General features: G+C 38.5%; 1 protein-coding gene across 9 annotated transcripts in view; it reads left to right on the forward strand.

The window, feature by feature from the left end:
* ANKRD12 (ankyrin repeat domain 12) overlaps positions 1-15,013 on the forward strand; it is a 79,422-nt gene extending 64,409 nt beyond the window's left edge. For 8 of the 9 annotated variants that reach the window (XM_006089283.3, XM_006089281.3, XM_023754247.1 and 5 more), the window contains 4 exons: positions 864-962; positions 6,230-6,373; positions 11,093-11,188; positions 12,189-15,013. In XM_006089283.3, coding sequence (XP_006089345.1) covers positions 864-962; positions 6,230-6,373; positions 11,093-11,188; positions 12,189-12,374 — 525 coding nt within the window. In that variant the 3' untranslated portion in view covers positions 12,375-15,013. The remainder of the gene's footprint in view (positions 1-863; positions 963-6,229; positions 6,374-11,092; positions 11,189-12,188) is intronic. The other variant, XM_023754245.1, reaches the window with a different exon arrangement.
* The last annotated feature ends 3,101 nt before the right edge of the window (positions 15,014-18,114 follow it).

Here is an 18,114-nt window from a genome sequence, read left to right on the forward strand (position 1 = left end):
AACTCATTTCTCTTAACTCTTCTTTTAGATTAAGGCTCAGGCATTACCCTCTGAAAGAAGCTTTCTCTGACACTCCAGCCTCAAAGGAATAGATACTTTTCCTCTGTGTTGCTTGAAAGAGGCGTGCATGATTGCAAACTACAACAATAGCACCAAACACTCCACTTAACTCTTCTTGTTATAAATTTAAAGTTTACAGGACATAGAAATCAAGCAAATGTATCATTGCAATTAGAGGTCAGCTTATTGAAAAATGATCAGCCCCAAAAAGTTATGTCTTATATTTTCCATATTGATTCGACTAATTGAATCCTTATGATATTTAACAGGTTTTTCAGTCTTCCATAATTCCTGTAAACTATTTACTGATTATAGAGTCTTGATTAGATCCAGGTTTGATTCTTTGGCAAGAGCTTTTCATATATGGTGTTGTATAATTCCTGTTGTACATCATGAAACACACTATCTGTTTCTCTTAACCTTCAGAAAAGTCAAAAGAGTCAACTAAGTATACTGTGCCAAATATACTGAGCTATCTTACTTTGTCCTAATAATGCTGACAATAATTATAAGCTGGGATGAGAGAGGGGGAAATATAGATTCTCTAAGGTAGCAGTCGCCAACCAGTGGTCTGAAAGTTTGGTGACCTCTGCTCTAAGGTATCTAGTGGAAGAATATTTAGGGTTCCAAACAGGTGAAATTGAAAAGTAATTGTATAATTGTTACTATATTATTTAATTCAGAGAACATCTGAATTTATATCTTCATTTTAAGTTATCTACTAACAGGTTTTAATTTTATAAGTGTAGCCCATTATTATAAATAAAACCTAATACTTTTAACTATTACATTTTTAAAATTAGATTACACCACCCCCTTCACTGTCAGATCCGCTCAAAGAGCTGTTTCGGCAACAGGAAGTTGTAAGGATGAAACTACGTTTGCAACACAGCATTGAGAGGGTAAGAGATGTTTACATTTACATTTATGCTAAGAAATAACTTTTAACAATATATTACAATGGCCTACAGTTTTTTATTAGTGAATTTTTCTTATTTAGATCCATTTTGAGATATGGTTTGTTACCTTGTGCATATCTGATTAGATGGAGAATTTGTAAGCCTGTTTTAGGGTAGCTGCTCCCATGTTACAATTTATGTTCAGTATATTTTCAATTTATAAAAATTTCTAATAATTTTCTCTTTTAAAAAAATACTTTTACTGATTTTGGAGAGGGAGAGAGAGAGAGAAAAACATCAATGATGAGAAAGAATCATTGATTGGCTGCCTCGTGCAAGCCCCACACTGGGGATTGAGCCCATAACCCGGGCATGTGCCCTGACTGGGAATTGAACCATGACCTCCTGGTTTGCTCAACCACTGAGCCACGCCAGCCAGGCTAATTTTCTTATTGAATTTGCAGAACTATAACAGTGAATTCCTAGTTGGACATTTGGATTTCCACATTTTAGAACTGTTGCTTGGTACCAGTTAGTTTATTGCAAAGTACTTACAGAGGCTGTGCTTACTGATCCTTACTTTAGTATTTCACTTTCTAGTGGTTAGTCTTGGCATGAAATGACAGGGGGGAAAACCTATCTAATTATTTATAAAAATCATAAAAGGCCCTGGTCGGTGTGGTTCAATTTGTTGGAGCATCATCCCATCCACCAGAAGGTCACAGGTTCAAACCCAGTCAAGGGGAGAGTATTGGGCTGGGGTTAGGGAGGTATAGCCAATTGATGTGTCTGTTTCACATTGCTATTTCTCTCTCACGCACACCCTCCCTTTCTGAAATAAAAAAAACACCTTCTTAATCTTTTGGGATGGTCAGGGACTTCTGCAAATGTGATATAACGTAGTTATATACAAACAAAACCTTGTCTACAAGTCTTTGATTCATACATGATTAATTCCTTAGGGCAGAGCTTAATCTTTTTTGTGCCATGGACCCCTATAACAATCTGGTAAATATAAGACCTTTTCTCAGAATAATGTTTTTGTGGGGTTTTTTTTCAGAATAATGTTTTTAAATTAATAAATTGATAGCATTACAGTGAGAACAAATAAAAGAAGGAAGCACTGATACAGAACTTACAATGCATGACCCATGTCATTGAGCAGTAAGTTAGATCATATAACACATATATCAATAGTTGTTTTAACTATCAAGCACCTACAACAGAAGCCGTGCTTTTTACAGACAGTTAAGAATTGTCATTTGAACTGTGCAACTTGCAGAATCTTGATAGTGAAAATGACTCATTCTCCTTCGTATTGACCATCACACAATTTAGAATTGCATAATACTACCAAGCAATTTAAATGTCTGACCAATATGAAGACAAACAGCTTTATCATTTGTTGGCTGAATAAACTACTGGCTACAGAATTGCTTGATAGTTGGCCAGCTGTGTTGCACAATTTACACAAAAAGCTGCTGTCATGTGTCATGAAGTCGCAGGTCTAATAACTATAGAATTTCAAAGAAGAAGTGAGTATAAAAATATGGGGGCAATATCTGCAACAACTGTAATATGAATTGAAAATATTTGTGATTTTTATTTTGGGTTTTGTTTTTGTTTTTAATCCTCACCAAGGGATATTTTTTTCCTTTGATTTTTTTAGAAAGTGGAGGGGAGGGAGAAGAGAGAGAGAGATAGAGAAAGAAAGAAAGAGAGAAACATCAATTGGTTGCCTCTGTCATACACCCTATGCAGGGATCAAACCTGCAACCCAGGTATGTGCCCTTGACTGGGAATTGGACCCACAATCGTTCGGTATGCAAGCTGATACTCTAACCACCGCACAGGGCTAGAATGGCTGTAATTTTAAAAGACAGATAGTGAGTATTGGCAAGGATGTGAAAAAATTGGAACCTTCATACATTGGTGGGGGGAATATAAAATGGTACAACTGCTATTTAAGACAGTGTGGTAGTTCCTCGACAAGTTAAACATAGAATTACTATGTGACCTAGCAGTTCTCTTATTTACCCAAGAGAAATAAAAACATACATTGAAACAAAAACTTAAGCATGAAATATTCATAGCAGCATTATTCATGATAGCCCAATGCTGGAAACCACCCAAAAGATCGACAACTGATGAATGGATGAATAAAATGTGGTATATTCATACAATGGAATATTATTCAGCCATAAAAAGGAACAATGTACTAATTAATACATGGTATGACATAGATGAATCTTGAAAACATGTGACATGAAAGAAGCCAGTTACAAAAGATCACATATTATATGATTCCATTTATATAAAGTGTTCAGAATAGATAAAATTCATAAAAGCGAGAAACCAAGATGGTGGCATAGGTAAACACCTGAAATTGCTGCCTCACACAACCACTTCAAAACTACAATTAAAAGACAAAACGGACATCATCCAGAACCACAGGAAGGCTGGCTGAGTGGAAATTCTACAACTAGAAGGAAAGAGAAAAGCACACTGAGACTCAGAAGAGGTGCGGAAGTAAAGTGCAGAGGTACGGAGGCACACGTGGAAAGGGCTGGCAACTGAGGACACGATTGTCTTTTTCAATCGGGAGGGAGACACAAGCCTCCCGACTGCTCTGAACTCCAGTTCTGGGTGAGTCTCTGGGGATCCAGACTCATATGGGGAGAAACTGGACTGTCTGGCATTGGGTTGAACTCGAGGGCGGCTTTCTCTCAGAGGTGCTTGCAGCGATTACCATGGGACACTGAGACCCAGGGCCTCTTAGGGCAGGGTAGAGGATCAGCCATAGCTGTTTGCTCCGCCCTGTTGATTCCCTGAGACCCGCCCACCCAAACTGTGCCCAGAGGCTTTTGCATATGAATGGGCTGGACCTTTGCAATCTAAAATTACCTAACAAACTGCAGCTGGGTCAGAGAGACCTAGAACATCCAAAAGAAGGCCCAAGGCCCCACAGCAGCTTGCATTGCTTCACAGCTGGGCCTCATCTGGGCACCTCCAAACCCCGAACAAAGAAGAGGAATCTGCAGATCTCTCCGTAGCTCCTGCTGGGTAGCCTCAGACAGAGGCTAAATTAGCACCTCTTTAGAGATCCAAGAGCCAGTGTACTCAGTGGTCAGAGTGAGACCATCCAGATTACAACTCCTCAGATCCATAAGGGACACACTCAGAAGGCAGACTCAAGTGAGCACCAAAGCCCCACTGAAGCAAGTCTTGCCCCAGAAGGGTGTCTCCAGCACAGAAGTTCTCCCACTGTAGACACAGCTGATTCTCACAGCCAATTGGCCTGGAGGTCAATTCCTCCCAGTGATACCTACAACAATCAAGGCTTAACTACAACAAGACTGTGCACACAGCCCACAAAGGGGTGCACCAAGAGTGTCCACCCCAGGTAGTTGGGGAGGCTGAGCCACTGGGCCCTATAGGACACCTAGCACACAAAGCCACTCTTATCAACACAGGGAAGCAGCCAAAATGCGGAGACAAAGAAACAGGTCACAAATGACAGAAATGGAGGAAAGCAAACTACTGGATATAGAGTTCAAAACCACAGTTATAAGGTTTTTCAAGAATTTTCTAGAAACCACCAATAAATTTAGTGAGACCCTCGAGGATATGAAAAAGGACCAAGTAGAAATTAAGCATACACTGACTGAAATAAAGAATACTATACAGAGATCCAACAGCAGACTAGAGGATCGCAAGAATCAAGTCAAAGATTTGAAATACAAAGAAGCAAAAAACACCCAACTGGAAAAACAAAAAGAAAAAAGAATCCAAAAATATGAAGATAGTGTAAGGAGCCTCTGGGACAACTTCAAGCGTACCAACATCCAAATTATGGGGGTGCCAGAAGAAGAGAGAGAGCAAGATATTGAAAACCTATTTGAAGAAATAATGACAGAAAACTTCCCTTACCTGGTGAAAGAAATAGACTTATAAGTCCAGGGAGCGCAGAGAATCCCAAACAAAAGGAATCCAAAGACAACCACACCAAGACACATCATAATTAAAATGCCAAGAGCAAAAGACAGAGAATCTTAAAAGCAGCAAGAGAAAAACAGTTACCTACAAGGGTGTACCCATATGATTGTCTGCTGATTTCTCAACCAAAACGATGCAGGCCAGAAGGGACTGGCAAGAAATATTCAAAGTGATGAATGCCAAGAACCTACAACCAAGATTACTTTACCCAGCAAAGCTATCATTCAGAATTGAAGGTCAGATAAAGAGCTTCACAGATAAGAAAAAGCTAAAGGAATTCAGCACCACCAAACCAGTATTATATGAAATGCTGAAAGGTATTCTTTAAGAAGAGGAAGAAGAAGAAAAAGGTAAAGATAAAAATTATGAACAACAAATACATATCTATCAAGTGAATCTAAAAATCAAGTGAATAAAAAATCTGATGAACAGAATAAACTGGTGAATATAATAAAATCAGGGGCATAGAAAGGGAATGGACTGACAGTTCTCAGGGGGAAGGGAGTGGGGGGAGTGTGGGAAGAGATTGGACAAAAATCGTACACCTATGGATGAGGACAGTGGGGGGGAGGGGTAAGGGCAGAGGGTGGGGTGGGAACCGGGAAGAAGGGAGCTATGGAGGGGAAAAAAAAAAAGGAACAACTGTAATAATCTGAACAATAAAGATTTATTTTAACCGAAACCGGTTTGGCTCAGTGGATAGAGCGTCGGTCTGTGGACTGAAGGGTCTCAGGTTCGATTCCGGTCAAGGGCATGTACCTGGGTTGCGGGCACATCCCTAGTAGGAGATGTGCAGGAGGCAGCTGATCGATGTTTCTGGCTCTCTATCTCTCTCTCTTCCTCTCTGTAAAAAATCAATAAAATATATTTTTTAAAAAAAAGATTTATTTTAAAAAAATTCATAAAAGCAAAAATAGAGGTAGTTGCCAGGGAAAGAGGGTAAATGGGGAGTAGCTTTGCTGATGGGTATGGGGCTTCTTTTTGGAGTGATGAAAATGATATGGAATTAGTGGTGGTGATTAAACATCTTGTGAATAAACTAAAAGTCACCATTGTACACTGTACAAGATCATTTTTAAAAAGAGACTGCCAGTTTTAAAAAGAGAAAGTTTACTTACACTTTTCGAACACTAGTTCTGAAGTTTCTCAAGCTTACTATAAAGAAAAAGCTACTCTGAGATTAAAGTTCTTTAGCATATTTTAAGTGTTTTATATTTTATTTAAAAACAAGTAGTTAAAGAATTATTATTTTTTTAAATTCTTTGTTCAACTAGGAAAAACTCATTGTATCCAATGAACAGGAAGTTCTACGAGTTCATTACAGAGCTGCAAGAACACTGGCAAATCAAACACTGCCATTTAGTGCGTGCACTGTTTTACTGGATGCAGAAGTCTACAGTGTGCCACTGGATGCTCAGGTACAGTGCTCACTGATACAGTTAGAATGTTCTTAATACAACTTGGGGTTTTTTGTAATGTATTTCCATTGAAGAAATTTGAATTCAACAATCAGTAAAGCTCAAATGAGAAAAACATTTTCTAAAGTCCTCTAATACAGCAGCCGCCAGCATTTCAGACCTCACAGACCTCCAGTGGTCCACAGACCCACTGGTTGGCGACCGCTGCTCCAAAGTTTTCCTTAAACCAACGGTCGCCAACCTTTCAGACCTCATGGACCACCAGTGGTCCGCGGACCACCAGTTGGCAACCACTGCTCTAATATAATACCATGTCTAATAATATTTATAGCATAAAAGTTTATCCTATATAATAAAAGGCCAATATGGAAATGGTCCCCTGAGGACTTCCAAGGGGAGACCAGGAGTTTGATTGCTCACTGTGATGTGGGGCGCTGAGCGAGCAAGGGAAGGAGGAGGCGGGGAAGCTGATAAGCCTTGATCGCTGGCCAGACCTAGGGACCCTACCTGAGCATAAATTTCGTGCACCGGGCCTCTAGTGTATTATATATACTAGAGGGGGTTTCCTCAGCCCAGCCTACACCCTCTCACAGTCCGGGAGCCCTTGGGGGATGTCCCCACGGGAAGCAGGCCTAAGCCAGCAGTCGGACATCCTTAGCGCTGCCGTGGAGGCAGGAGAGGCTCCTACCACTGCTGCTGCGCTCATCAGCTGTGAGCTTGGCTTCTGGCTGAGCGGCGCTCCCCCTGTGGGAGCACACTGACCACCAGGGGGCAGCTCCTGCGTTGAGCATCTGCCCCAGGTGGTCAGTGCACGTCATAGTGACCAGTCGTTCCGCCATTCGGTCAATTTGCGTATTAGCCTTTTATTATATAGGATATAGGGATGGGCAAAAGTAGGTTTACAGTTGTTCATATGGAAAAATATAATCTATAATAATAAAAGCATAATATGCTAATTAGACCATACAGCGGAACGGCCGTCAGATTACCATCTGGGACCACTCTATGACACCAACTGGCGCCAGGCCAGCCAAGGCGGGTGTGATGCAATTGGTCAGGGGCCCAGCCATCGCCCCACCCCACAATCGCTCCAAAGAGGGAGGCCCAGGCCACTGACCAGCTGCAGCGGGTGGGCGGGGCCTCCCTCTGCAAGGGAAGCCGGGTCCTGGGTGCCTGCCAGTGGCTGGAGGGAAGCCCAGGTCCTGGGTGCCAGAGGGAAGCCAGTGCTGGCAGCTGGAGAAGGAAGGCCTACTCTTGCATGAATTTCGTGCATTGGGCCTCTAGTACAATAATAAATAATAATACAAGAATAAACTGTTTCATGTACTCACAACTGTAAACCTTTTGTCCACCCCATATATAAGGATATACATATATCCTATCTAATAAAAATGGAATATGCAAATTGACCATCACACATCACAAAGATGGTAGCACCCATAACCACAAGATGGTGGCACCCAGTCCCCTCAGCCCTGCTGGAATCCCCCAGTCCTTTCAGCTCAGCTGGGGGAGGGGGCGGCAGGCTCATGGTGCGGTTCAGCCGGCCAGGGCCAGCCCAAGGTGCAGGCAAGCCTCAGATGTCAGCTGCCCAGCCGAGGCTCAGGTAACCAGGGCCAGCCGAGCCTTGCACTGCCAGCAGTGGCAGCAGCAGAGGTGTGATGGGGGCATCGCCTTCCCCTGATGGCCGAGTCGCCTTCTGCCCCTGAGGGCTCCCAGACTGTGAGCAGGCTGGGTTGAGGGAACCCCTCCAGTGCATGAATTTTCGTACACCAGGCCTCTAGTGTATGTGTGTGTGTGTGTGTGTGTGTGTGTGTGTGTGTATGTCATAAACCTTTATACCATAAAAGTAGATAATTACAAAACAAATATGTGTTTAGGATAGTGTCCCTATAGGTAATTTATAATTTGGTTCTAAAGTGGATACTTATACATTCAGTCTGGCCTTCAAGCAGCTGGAAAGATACTGTAAGCTGGAAAACAGTACAGGCAGACCAAACCTCTAAGTTGCGACCGTGCTATAATAGGGCCAGGTTTTGTTTTGATCTTGGATGTCTTTCGAATAAATTAATACTCAGTAAGTCCTCACTTAACATAGTCAACAGGTTCTGCAACTTTAAGCAAAACAACATATAATGAAATTAGTATTACCATAGGCTCATTGATACAAACAAGGGTTAAGTTTCTATGGCATCTCATCAGCGTTATAATGAAACACAGCACAGAACAAAATATTATTCAAGTGCCTACTATAATTGAAAAACTGTAGTTGTATCTTGAACAAAGTTTACTGCTGCATATGAATTACCTGAATTAGACATATCAGTTGTCAGAATATTTTTGTTTCATAAACCAGAATGAAATTCATTGGTCATAAGAGAATATAATGATTAAGATAAAAAGTGTAAACGTGGACAATAAAATATCATCAAAAAAAAAGAGACTAGGAAATGCTGTTTTAAATTGGACAAGCTAGAAATACAAGGGATATAAAGTATATTACAGAGAAAGTTACTGATTTCTCTCTGGTTTTATTTTATGTTTTATTTTTCTCATGTGCTAAAAAGGAGATTAAACAAAATAAGTAGATTTCTAACTTTCTTAAGCCACCAACTGTTTTATTCAAATGAGAGCATTCAGAGGTAACAGAAACTATTATTAAAATGAATAATTAGATCGATCTTAGGAAAGAACTATTTGACCCTTAGGAAAATAGACATTTCTAGAAAGGACTTTACATAATTTCCAATTTTAAAGGGAAGAATGAATAGTTTTTAATAAAGTTAAATGAACAGTTTAGCCCTCTTGCTAAAGGCCGGGCTCTAGACCATGTGATATCTTGATGACTTTTTAAGTTTCATGCAATTACAGAGTCATGAATCAATTTTAGAACTTTATAAATCAAGCTATAAGGAAAGTCTCTGAGGATTTCTAGTTCAGAATGGTTAAGTAAACACATCTGTTTACTTTTTTTCCTCCCAAAACTCATTGAAATGACAAAGACATGTAAAAATAGAAACAAATTCATAGGCAAACTGAAAGTAGAGATGGAAAGCCACTGGACCAGAACATTCAGACTTTTCTGCTGAAAGACAGATGAAAACATATTGATACTGAACAAATACAGCTTTATTGAGAAATCTATAGCCCCAGATGGGTTATAAAGAGAATTTCAAAAATAAGTGAATTTTCCCAGTAAACCTTAAGAATAATTATAAAATCATTGAAAAGGAGGATCAGTCTTAATAATTAAATTAAATCTGCCTAATAATTAAAAGGCAAAGTAAATTCTTATTCTTAAGGAAAACTATAGAACCTATTACCCATCATTTTACAGCTGACTTTAGAGGAGAAGGTCTGAGTAACAGGTTTGTTTCATATGAGAATAGCCTCTGAAGAGCTAAGAAAAAAAATAAATCTATCTTTCCTGAGTAAGGGCTTGGATCATTCATTAGCCTACTCTCTTATTACACTTCTTTCTTTTCAAAATAAACTTGTAATATTAAAAAGAGATTCAACAATAAAATGTAAAGTAGTCAAAACATCTTACTTGAGGACCAAGGAGGAAGTGATAATGGCTAAATATGTGAGTGTGAAGCTACCTGATGCGTGGATGTCATTTTGATAGCACTGGTAGTAATAGTAGTAATAATTATAGCAAACTAGAGGCCCGGTGCATGACATTAGTGCACTGGGAGGGTGGGGGGATCCCTCAGCCTGGTCTGCACCCTCTCTCAGTCTGGGACCCCTCGGGGGATACCTGCCTGCTGGGGATTGGGCCTAAGCCGACAATCAGACATCCCTTTCACAGTCCAGGATCTCTCGCTCCTTACTGCCCACCTGCAGCAGAGGCAAGAGAGGCTCCTGCCACCGCCACTGCACTCGCCAGCCATGAGCCTGGCTTCTGGCTGAGTGGCGCTCCCCCAGTGGGAGCGCACTGACCACCAGGGGGCAGCTCCTGCGTTGAGCGTCTGCCCCCTGGTGGTCAGTGCGTGTCATAGCGACCAGTCGTTCCACCATTCAGTTGATTTGCATATTACACTTTTATTATATAGGATGTTTATTAGATTGAGTGCTTCCTGTATGTACAAGTGTTAAGAGACTCTTAAATTCTCAAAAAAAGATTAAAAGAGCTATTTTTATCCTATTTTACAGAATTGAAAATTGAGAGAGTACATAATGAGTTCAAGATTACACAGTATGATACAAAGCTGACAGTTGAATATAGCCTACCTCAAAACTGGTATATAAAATTTCATTATGAGCACTCCAAAATACTGGTCCTGTAAAAAAAATATCTGCCTCAAAGGATTGTCTCCCACCTTAACACTTTTTCTCCCTACATTAATGTTGATGATAAACTTTAACATTAAATTAAATATGAAATAAATTTTACTTTAAAAAGAATGTCACAGGCATAATACTTGATATGGCATGCCTTTTAGAGAAACATCTTTGACTCAAAGAGCAATAGGATTCTATTTATTTAACTAAACCCAGCATCCTAAGAATTCTAATAATTACTCTGTCCACTCAATATGGAAATAAATGCTTTATCAAATTTTTAAAATATTCAGATAATATTTTATCCTTTTCAAAATATATTTCCATCATTCCTTTAAAAATGGAATATAACATGAAAAGATATAATGACATAATAGATTTTAAAGTGGGTTTTGTATTTTATTATATTCAACTATATTTAATGTTCTCTTTCAGTCTGATGACAGTAAAACTTCTGTGAGGGATCGCTTTAATGCAAGACAGTTCATGTCTTGGTTACAAGATGTGGATGATAAATTTGACAAATTAAAGGTATGTATATTGAGAAGTTCAGTTTAAATGGATGCTTTCCCCTTCTCTTTTTTTTCATTTTTTAAAAAATATATATTTTATTGATTTTTTTACAGAGAGGAAGGGAGAGGGATAGAGAATTAGAAACATCGATGAGAGAGAAACATCGATCAGCTGCCTCCTGCACACTCCCTACTGGGTATGTGCCCGCAACTAAGGTACATGCCCTTGACCTGAATCGAACCTGGGACCCTTCAGTCCGCAGGCCGACGCTCTATCCATTGAGCCAAACCAGTTAGGGCTCATTTTAACTTTAAAAAAAATGATTGATTTTTAGAAAGAGAGAGGAGGGGGTATAGAGAGAGAAACATCAACTTGTTGTTCCATTTATTTATGCATTTATTGGTTGATTTTTGTATGTGCCCTGATCAGGGATCGAACCCACAACCTTGATGTATTGGGTCGACATGTTAACCAACTGAGGTACCTGGCCAGGCTGTTTCCCCCTTCACAAACAGATACTGCAGCTGTATTAGGAATGATTAGGAAAGGAAATACTGGTCACGAATCCTCACACTAGGTCACACTTGGAAAATAAAAGCCATATTATTCTTCAGGACCAGTGTAGAAAAATGAGTTTCTAATGGGGATCTTTATGTTTATTGTCCAATATACAAGTCTGGTTATAGTTCTAACATATGAAAGAATGAGAAAACAATAAGAGAAATATATTTTGCAAATCTATAAAGAAAAGTATTTAGTTTTAGATCTTCAGTACAAATCACTTCTCCTTAGATTTTCTTGATTCTTTTGTTAATTTGAAATCTCATTATTTGAAGCAACAGTTTTAAATATTAAGATGTGCGTGAAGTTGAAGACCCAGAAATAGTTGGCATATGGATACAGACAGGGTAAAACACTTACCCTGTATAACTCAAAAACTTTTTATACCTCTACTATGTCCATGAAGTAAACAAAGCATATTTAATAGAATAATCGATTAACTTTTCTATTTTAATAGACCTGTCTTTTAATGAGGCAACAACATGAAGCTGCAGCTTTAAATGCCGTTCAGAGATTAGAATGGCAGCTCAAACTCCAGGAACTTGATCCTGCCACCTATAAATCTATCAGCATTTATGAAATCCAGGAGTTTTATGTTCCCCTTGTTGATGTTAATGATGACTTTGAATTGACTCCTATATAGCAGACATTACTTCCTCGTGTGTCATCTTAAACTGATGGAGACTCAAGAGTGTTATATTATGGAAAATTGCTTTTTGACAAAAATACTGATATCATGCCTTTACAATTGTTGGTAAAGTTCAACTAAAATTGGTTATGTAGCAAACACTGTCATTTTATAAAAAATGAAAAGAAATATTTTGGCTCTTGGGTCCAAACAGTTTCTAATTGAAAACTATTATTTATATCGGTGAAAGGTCATGATTACATTTGGCAGGCTGTGGTAGATATTAAAAAAGTTGAGAATCTGCTAATGGCGCTGGAAGTTGTTAGCACTCTAAGTAACAAAATAACCACTAGTATGCAAATCTTTTTCAAGTTTTATTAAAATATATCAGTAAACTAAAAGGTTCAATTCCTACCAAATAGTTTCTAATGTGGAAGCAAAACTTGGCACAAATTTTCTTCAGTTTATTATATTTGTAAATTGTACAGTTTTCTTTTCAAAAGTTTGATATTGTCTTTCTTTTTAATAACTTATTTTATACATATTGTGCAGATGTAAATCTTGTAATTAATGGTCAAAATGTATACAAAGGGATTGGTAGTCAAAACATGTACAAAGGAATAATTGTAAACCTGTTTTGTCTGATGTTTTATTGGACCAAAGTTGTAGTTTGTATGGAGTGTAGCAGTAGTGTGGTCAGATAGCAGAACTTTTAAGTAAGGCATGCATGTGTTTGAGTGAGCTTGTTTTTATCACCATAACTGTAAAGTTGTGACTTAGTTGTATTGCATGCTTCTTCCTATAATTTAACTCTCCATAAGTGATGCCTAAAGTAGTGTAAGGTGTTCCATACTAATCTCCTAGCATAGTACCTATGACTTACTATGCTGGGTGTATTATTTAGAATTAGTCATACAAAGAAACAGCTCTTTTTTTCACCTCATAGTAGAGCTTATTCTCTCTTCCCACCCCCAAATGCCTTTGAATGAAAATTCTGAAATTGTAAATGTCTATTTTAATACTCAAGTATGATGAATCTGTGAATATATGTAAAATATGTTTAATAAATTTTATTGGTCATGTTAAATCATTGTAAAACTTTTTTACTTGCTAAAGCATAATGTTTTAAGCTTAATAACCTTTGCACTTTTAAAATAAAAACTGAGTACTCCAATGAAAAAAGAGATATTTGGTAGTCAAAATGAGTAAAAGAAACAGGCATATTCCAATTGATCTCTACAATGTTTATGAAAAATTCATTAATATGCTGTATTTTTTCCTTGTATCAAGATATAAAGCATAATTTTCAGAATTTTATAATTAAGATTTGGTATGCTGTTTTTAATAAAATAATTAGCAATATACTTAGAAAAAGTCCAGCTCCTCCTATACCATAATACAGATTAAATATTCAGGAATATTTCTGATCTGAAACCTGCTGCTAAACTTATTAAACATTTTTGAAAGGAAAGTTAGGTTATGTGTAAAATTGATTATAAGTGTATGAGATTAAAATTTATAGAACTTTCCACAATACTTTCTTGAATTATAAAATAATACTGGATGTTTTTTATTCTGATAGAGCAAAGTAAAAAGAATATATGAGAAATAAAGTGTTTAAAATTCAGCTTGCAAGTTGGAAATTCCAGCTGATGGAAAAATTGAAGTTGTTGAGTGCAAAGGTACATATTAAGCTTAGGGATTTTTGAATTTTTACATCAATTTATATTTAAATTCATATTGTACTTGGCATGCGCAATAAAGAAGCACGTGTAAGAAATACACAGTGCAAGGACTTTAATATAGAGGTTGGATGTAGTAGTGTTTAGAAATTTAGATGAGATATTTTGGCCTTTTTTATTGGATAAATGGGGCCAAGAAAGGCAGGGTAGATTTTGAAGCACTGGTTTTGTTGAAGTTAAGTTTATTAAGTCTGGGAACATTAAAAGCTAATTTATAAAAGCAATACTTTTTAATATGAAAAACTTAATGCAAATTTTGTGTATTCTTTTGCCTAAACAAAAAACAAACAGATTTTTGAGCATTGAAGTCATAGAAAATATGAGAGGGTAAGTTTGTAAGCATTTTGTGCTGATGGTCCAACCTGAGAAGGGGGTGTGGGAGAACAGTTTGGCCAAACAAAACAAGCTGCAGAAGAGAAAAAGCAAGCACGCAGGAATCTGGCATGTTTTAGTCATCCCAGCTTTTTAGCATTAACCACAGTTCTCACCCTCTACAATGGTACCTCAAGTGGCTGGAGCATCTCTGCCATGACTCTGCTTGTGCAGATTTCCTTTGTAAAATGACAAAGCTAATCAGGATAGCTTAAAAGAAAAGTGAATGCCTTTCCTGGAAACATAAGTAAGTAGCTAAGGGCTTATGATATTAAAAATATTCTGAAGCTCTGAAATGCTAGAAAAAACTTGGAATGTAGTATATATATGCTTAAAAAGATTTAGGATCTGAAAGAGGAACAAAGGATAGTTAATTTAATCAGTGGTTTTTTTCTTAACTATTCAAATAACATGAACAAGATACTAAATTGTACCTAAGGATTTGTATTTCTTTAAATCTTGTTCTAAATCATATCTGTTTAATAAATGACTAGATATTTGTGCATGTTATTTAATAAAGAGTTATATTTTTATAGAAAAGTGAATTGTGTGCTAATTTTTTTTTTAATTTTCCACTCCCATATGATTCTACACCAAACACTAATATTTACCTGGGCAGCTAGCAAAATGGAAGAAATACTCACTTTGGGGAAACAAACAGCATCTGAAGAATTGGTCTTTCAAGTCTATTCAGTAATGAGGTCTCAAAAATGAATTTTAAATGTTACACATGCTGCAAAACTTCATAACTGCAAAAACCTTATGGAAAGACCCCATGAAGCTCATTTTAATGGACTTATGAATTACACACTTATTCTAGAAATTGGGTACTGTACTAAATATTTTCCTTAGTTATCCAACATGTGAGCAGTATTTTTTATTCTATGGTATCCTGACATAAAACCCCAAAACTTGATACAGAGGAACTTACCCATTTGAAACTCATGATACAGTTTTATCTTCTTGTATTTTAAAGAAAGCATTTTCATATTTAAAAAAAATCCTTTCAAACATTCAAGGCAAAAAGATTATTACAAGAGATACTAATCTTTGGAAAAGCTTGTTTGAAGTTTAATTGGTTAAAATACCTTGTAATTCATTTCTTAGTGGCTTCTTGGGACCATAGTTTCCTTTGTACCTAAAATGGTGATACAAAACCTACACAGAAGTAGTTATTTAAAAAAACAAAAATCAGAAAGTAAACTTAAAACTACAAACTAACATTGGTCTTGAACATATTCATGTCTTAGTGACATTCAGTTAGGCAACAATTCCTTAATTAGGATAGAAAAAGTACAAACCATAAAAGAAAAAACTTGATAAATAGGACTTCATTAAAATTTAAAACGTTTTTTCTTTAAAATCACTTAAAATGAAAATGTAAGTGAGAAAAGATAGGTTAAAAACATATCTGGTCCTAGCCGGTTTGGCTCAGTGGATAGAGTGTCCGCCTGCAGACTGAAGGGTCCCGGGTTCTATTCCGGTCAAGGGCACATGCCCAGGTTGTGGCCTAGGTCCTCAGTAAGGGGCGTGCAGGAGGCAGCCGATCAGTAATTCTGATGATTGATGTTTCTATCCCTCTTCCTTCCTCTCTGAAATAAAAATATATATTTTTTAAATATGATAAAATATTTTATTCGGGAAAATGTAAAGATAAAGTTTTCAACTCAATAAGAAAACAACATTTTACTAAAGAAGATATATGAATGGCAAGGAAAAAAAACACATAGCAAAGTGCTCAACATCATTAGTCATTAGGGAAATCAAATTAAAACCACAATGTTATACCAGTATCTACCAACTAGAATGGCTAAAATTAATGTTTAAAATACCAAGAATTGGAGAAACTGTTGAGCAACTAGAACTCTTCGATTGCTGGTAAAAATGCAAAATGCTACCACCATTTTGGATATCCATTTAGTAGTTTACAATATAAAAAATACACTTACTATAAAAAATACCATCAATTTCACACAAATATTTACCCAAAAGAGGATAACTTCATATTAACATAAGAATTTTTTGTTAAATTTACTATTACCAAGTACTTTTTTAAATTTATTTTTATTGTTGATACTATTACAGATGTCCCCATTTTCTTCCCCTTTACCCACTTCAACCCAGCCCCTGCCTCACCTTCCCTCTGGCCATCTCCACACTGTTCTCTGTGTCTGGGTGTCATGCATATATGTTCTTTGGCTAATCCCTTCACCTTCATCCAGTAACCCTTCTCCCACCCCTCTGACAGCTGCCAGTCTGTCCCATGTATCCATGCCTCTTTGTCTATTTTGTTCAATTAATTTTGATAACAGGATTCCACATATAAGGCATTTAAGACTGCTTCTAGCTTAAGACTTTAGCACTAGGTCAGTATTTCCAAGAAGAAATACCTTGTGAATCATAGCCCAATGGGCTCCAACTTAATCTTTCTGGAATCTTTTTTAAAAATATATTTTTATTGATTTCAGAGAGGAAGGGAAAGGGAGAGAAATAGAAACGTCAATGATGAGGATCATTGATAGGCTGCCTCCTGTAGCCCCCTACTAGGGATGGAGCCTGCAACCGGGCATGTGCCCTGACTGGGAATCCAACCACGACCTTCTGGTTCATAGGTCCACCCTCAACCACTGAGCCACACCTGCAAATTCCCAGGGTTGTGGAAAGGAACTGGGTACAATTCTCCATTGCCTTTATCTACATGCTAGCTGTTGTTGAAATGAATTCACTTTCTTGAAATATGGGCTGCAATGAGTTCTGGCATCCTGCTTGCTAGGTCTGCCCTCTCCTACTGAGGCTTGGAGTGGTGCACTGTAGCCATTTGTCGAGTTGTCTGTCCGAGTTCTCCGCAGGCCAGTAAGCTTTTTCTTGGCCTGCTCCTATGGCATGTCCTCACTTCTATTTACAATGCTAAGCACAGTGCCAGGCACTCCCTCAGGGCACAGCAGACTTTAGTGAGCTGCTGGAAGAAGGCTCTGCCCTGGGGGATCCTTATTCAGTCGGTCTCATGCAGATCCCAGAATCCTGTATTTTAACAACCCCGACCCCTGATGTCAAAGAACAAGGTCAGCTCCACTGATCACTCAGTGCCTCAGTCTTGCATCCCTCTAGTCCAGCGGTTCTCAACCTGTGGGTTGCGACCCCTTTGGGGGTCGAACGACCCTTTCACAGGGGTCGCCTAAATACATCCTGCATATCAGATATTTACATTACGATTCATAACAGTAGCTACATTACAGTTATGAAGTAGCAACGAAAATAATTTTATGGTTGGGGGTCACCACAACATGAGGAACTGTATTAAAGGGTGGCGGCATTAGGAAGGTTGAGGACCACTGCTCTAAGAGGACTTGTAACAGCTAGCTGCCTCACAGGGCTGCTGTGAGGATTCAGTGAGCTCAGTCCCGTGACTAGCACATAAGTGCAGAGAATGGGCCTGGCAGTAGGGCCTGCGAAGCCTGACGTGGGGCAGGGAAGAGGGCTGAGAGAAAGCGCGCGTGGGCGCCAGGGTGGGTGTGTTCCTGGGGCGGAGCCATGGCCCGGCGGGGGCGGGGCGGGGAGGGGCGGGCCGGGGCGTGCGCTCTCCGGGGCGTCGGGGCGTGAGAGACGTCTCCCGCGGAGCTGGCGGTGCCGGGACCGAGGCG

Source organism: Myotis lucifugus, unplaced genomic scaffold (genome assembly GCF_000147115.1).
Source record: "Myotis lucifugus unplaced genomic scaffold, Myoluc2.0 scaffold_58, whole genome shotgun sequence".
NCBI lineage: Eukaryota > Metazoa > Chordata > Mammalia > Chiroptera > Vespertilionidae > Myotis > Myotis lucifugus.